Genomic DNA, 4,681 nt, shown 5'->3' with positions numbered 1-4,681 from the left:
CTGCAAGAGATAAAAATGAGCCTTCGTGATCATGTGATATACTTTTAACGTTTCTGCTCCAAAGAGTTGTAATACTAGATGGGTGAAGTTGAATCTCATGCACCATTTGATGAGCATATGACAAGTCCTTTACAGTCCAGCTTCTCCTGCAAAAAATAAATCAGCAAATAAAACGAGCTTCTATAGAAATTTTAAGAGAAAGAATTTCAGTGGAATTGATGCTGGGAATTGGTGACCAAATGTTCTGGTCCGTCAAAGAATCACTTGATGACAGAGAGCACTTTGGATAGATTGGGCAATGCGCAATCCATATATACCAATATACCAATGCTTGAAGGGGGATTACCTGCAAATTTTGGAACTAACTTAGCCTGAGATGGCAATGAGTTTCATACCAAAGAGCTCGAGTAAAATGGCATTCCAACAAGTGGTGACAGATTCCTTGCATAACCACATAGACACATAGTAAACAAGTTGTTAAACTAGATAGAACTAAAATAGTGTAAGATACAAAATTTGCATACCTTGCTTCTAGGAAGATGACGACATATTCACAAGGGAGCAGCTGCTACACAAGTAAAATTAAGTTTGGTCCTCTGAATGTCTTTCTTGATATCATTAAGTCTTTGTTGCAGTAAGGCAATGCTAGAGCCTTTCTTCTGTTTTTCCATTTCAACCATTTTCCTCTCCTTGCTAATCTGGTTCAGGGATTCTTGAAGCTCCCTAAGTGTCTCATTCAGTTCATCAACTTGTGAATTCAGTGATTGTTCTTTGTTCCTTTCCTCAGTGATCTGCCATTCTAGTTGCTTCGAAATCCCAGCAAGTTGTAACTGGCTATCTTGGACTCTTAGCAACTCCTCTAGACGAGCTCGTATTGGTTGAACATTGAACCCGAAGTCCTCAAAATACTTAAGAGCCTCTAATTTACTTTCTAAAGCGGATTTAGGGTCGTTAAGTTGAGCCCCCCTTATTTTCTCCACAACATTAGCAAAGTTTAGCATCAACCCCACTGCATCTCCTTCACGGAAATACTCAGAACGTGAACTTAAGGGTCGAAAATGAGGCTTTTGACGTATTGAGCGAAATACTTCCATGGACTCCACATCCTTCCATACAGGATAGCTCTTAGTGAAGGGCATGTTTTCATTGTTCAAAGTTTGCTCGTCACTGTTGTGATTTAACTCCATAACAATCTCATTCCCTCCATCTTCTACATCCATGTCACAATGGTCACCAGTTAATTTAGCCACTTCCAGACTCATGGAACATTTATCCACATACAAGGGCTCTTCAAATTGATTGCCGCCACTGATTCTTCTCTCAATGTGACTGCCGTGCTGGAAGATGTAAGTCGGTTATCTGGTGAAATTCCTGCAGAAATGAAGTATTGATCAAGTAGAATGGACATTATAATATCTAAATGCAATCATTAACTGATTCTAACTTACTTTTGCCAATCATTGCAGGAGAATGCTAACCTTCAATCCCACACAGAAAGAGGTGGCACATCTTCAACGTTGCTCAATGTTTCTTCCAAAACTAATGCAGTTTCTTTTTGATGTATCACGCTCTGTAGATCCCAACCTCAACACTTCCAACAGAGACATTACTGATGTTGATCAAACAACACGGCATCAGAGTTACTTCAGAAAACCATTATATGGTTTAAGGCATATAAAGGGGGGGGGGGGGGGGGGGGTGGGATGTTTTTTTAAACCAACACAAATCAGGCCTGCTAAGCAATACATTCCAGGGGTTCATCTGGCAAAGAACCAGACAGTCTAAATGTAAGAGGTCTTCCTAATGTTGTTTGTTAATTACTAATATGCTACTAATAGGAATCATATCCATGAAACATTTAAACTACTACATACCTCCTGCTGAACCTTCTGAAACATTTTGTTTTGAATGACCTACTGTTTCTTCTTTTTGATGATTAATTCCCTACTCAAGGAAAACATACATGTTATGACAAAATCATTCAGCCAAAAAGAGAAATTATTGGAGCGAGACTTACATTGCCAGCCACGCTATTTATGCTATGCGCTGAGGAGTGAAAAGTAAGATTGTTTTGCAAGTGCTGTAATTGACTCCTAGACAAATCACATGGTTCTCCTCTGATTTTGGAAAGAGATGAAAACCTAGAGTCAGCAACCGTTGTTTGAGCACCAGATCTGTCACAATCAAAATGACTTCTCAGTTTCTCTTGACAAAAATTGAGTGTAGGGTGGCCACTGCATCTGTTTGAAGGACTTGTGATGATATCAGTCAAATTATGACTTGTGTCCTCCTTTCGTCGAAGATCTTCTCTTGCTGGGTTTGGGGTGTCAGAACTGAAATGTATCCCCGACTGAGGCATGGTTTGCACTGTCACTTCTCCTTTATTAAACTTCTTGCAAGGTGATGCCAAATCGGCTTTACTTGTTGGAGTTGTATGTAATATCTTCCATTTTGCGCAGCAATATCTGTACTTTAATGAAGTTCTGCACATATGTGCCTGATCAGCTTGTCTGACATCACCTTGATTACATTGCATGCCTATGTCCTGAAAAAAATAAATCCTGGTCAGATTATCCATCTGTTTATATGGAATTTGCAAGTCTCCTGATGCCATGAATATTATTATGTATATGTATGCTCCAAAAAACTAAAATGCAGACATAAACAAATCTGAACATATCACGACCTACCACTGTACCACATCAAGAGCACACTAATCAACAAAAATAATCCAACTTGACCAAATCACCAGAAGTTATATCGTAATCATCCAATCTGGCACATCATTCTAAAATGATAACCCATATGTTCATTGAAGTAATTTTATCTCATCCAATCAGATCAAGTACATCATAAAGGGTTAGTTCATGTGCCGCAAATACAGTAGAGATGGACAGGAAGCTCCACTGGCCTTTTTTCACATTTAAACACTCCGATCAGAATAACACCACTACGCAGTGATACATGATAATCAATGCAACAAAACAAAAAGTAAAAAAGATCAGAGCAACACTCAAAACTTAAGCCACTAACAAAGCGATATCTTATTAATACTAACGCGGTTTTGCAAAGACAATCAAGTTCAATCTGGGAAACCGATATTACTATCATATTCTACGCTTGAGAAGAGTAGAGAACCAAGGAAAAAACATACAAGAAAGACACCGAAAAAAAAGTTAGCTGAAATGCAAGAATCAATAGACTTAATTTATTTCCTTAAAAGCATATCACATTCTTTTTTGGAGGGAAATATTAAAATCCAAACACAAATACAGGTTGGAATTCCTACTTTATCTTTCAAAGAAGTCGTCTTCAAGTTTTAAACAAAGAGTTGTACTGTGAATAATATAACTAACAGGGGTATTCTAGGAGATACAAAATTAGAGGCGTTTGAGAGATTATTGTGGCTCTGCCATATCTTTTATACAAGTATATAAGACTAAAAGTGACAGAAATTTCATACCCTTAACTGCTGAACAGATTCCTCACTGATCCATTCAATATGGCACCTTAGCTCATTTTGGTTGAATGTTCTCCTATTGCTCTGATGCTGGAACTGGACCGTGCACTTGTTACAAGGAAGAACCTCAGTAATTACTCCGCTCCACCAGCCATAATAAAAAAAAACGTCTACTTTATCTGCCACATAGAAAGGAATTCCTCTGAAATTTTCAGGAGGGAAGGTCGAATATGTTTAGGGGTGCAATATATCTCAAAAGCCCCAGCTGCAACACTTAATCTCAAGCTATTATATTGAATGAAGAACGAGTCACTCTTGGTTTTCTTGATTACTGTTGCTGGGAACCATGCACCACAGCAATGTTTATCAGGAAGGCTGACTTCTACTTGCATTCCATTGATAAACCTTGGCTCAGTTGCCTTCTACAAAGAATTGAAGTGCAATTTTGTTACTAACCATGAGAAATTAGGTATTCATTGGCATGGAGATTATAAATTTTGAACAAATATATCGACCTTCTACTTAAACATGGACCTTAATACAATCAGAATTGCTTGATTCATGTATAACAACACAATTATAGAGCATTAATAGTTCACAATTCGCCTTTTAAGGAGGACGATCATTACACTAACTCACTATGATAAATAATGTCTTATCCCCATGGGGCAGATCCTGGTTCCAGACCAATTCCTACAGACTATTCTGTGCACACACTCTTCTTAGTTCCTACATAATTTCTTCTGACACACATGAGCTTAAGGACTAAATTTTTAATAGTATTAGTAAAGCTTTAATCAACATGTGTAAGCATTATATGCAAGGATTGTCCATACCAAAATGTCAAAGTGATAAGGGTCGTAGCATACATATTTTTCTAAGTTGAAATAGAAAAAAATTCTGCTATGCCAAATTGAGATTTGGAGGAAGATCTGCATACTCTTTTTAATGCTGATGATGACGGAGCACTATTTCCTTCTTCAAAGAACCGTTGTTCACTTGTTTGATTGTCTTCCATATTCTCCCCATTCTTGTTCTTTTTCTTCTTTTCTGCTTCTGACTGAGGAGGCTGTAGTGGTTGCAGTACAGGCAAGATCATTTGAGGGCTTGGTGTGGCAGAACTCGGAGTTATCACCATTTGCTTATTTTGATTCCCAAAGTAACTGATGCTGCTGCCACCTTTGCTGACGATCTTCATTTGAAAGAAAACATCTGTTTGAT

The 4,681-nt window shown here is 37.9% G+C and overlaps 1 protein-coding gene across 1 annotated transcript; it reads right to left on the bottom strand.

Moving 5' to 3' along the window:
• Nucleotides 1–1,496: 1,496 nt before the first annotated feature.
• On the bottom strand, nt 1,497–2,447 carry LOC147499444 (uncharacterized). The gene is made up of 3 exons (XM_086559134.1): nt 2,018–2,447; nt 1,875–1,944; nt 1,497–1,609 (listed from the first exon to the last, which is right to left on the bottom strand). The coding sequence occupies exons 1-3, from the start codon at nt 2,357–2,359 to the stop codon at nt 1,512–1,514; spliced, it is 510 nt and encodes a 169-aa protein (XP_086415260.1). The 5' UTR covers nt 2,360–2,447; the 3' UTR covers nt 1,497–1,511.
• Nucleotides 2,448–4,681: the final 2,234 nt, after the last annotated feature.

The sequence above is a fragment of the Coptis chinensis genome, chromosome 5 (genome assembly GCF_015680905.1).
Source record: "Coptis chinensis isolate HL-2020 chromosome 5, ASM1568090v1, whole genome shotgun sequence".
Classification (NCBI taxonomy): domain Eukaryota; kingdom Viridiplantae; phylum Streptophyta; class Magnoliopsida; order Ranunculales; family Ranunculaceae; genus Coptis; species Coptis chinensis.
Note: the sequence above shows the minus strand (reverse complement) of the source record. Positions and strands in the feature narration are given on the sequence as shown.

Bases quoted from the DNA above. Each gene is read 5' to 3' on its own strand.
- LOC147499444 (XM_086559134.1), bottom strand. From the start codon at position 2,359: ATGCCTCAGTCGGGGATACATTTCAGTTCTGACACCCCAAACCCAGCA. The intron at 1,945-2,017 runs GTAAGTCTCGCT...TTCCTTGAGTAG, and splicing joins TAAATAGCGTGGCTGGCAAT to GGAATTAATCATCAAAAAGA. The intron at 1,610-1,874 runs GTATGTAGTAGT...GATCAACATCAG, and splicing joins TTCAGAAGGTTCAGCAGGAG to TAATGTCTCTGTTGGAAGTG.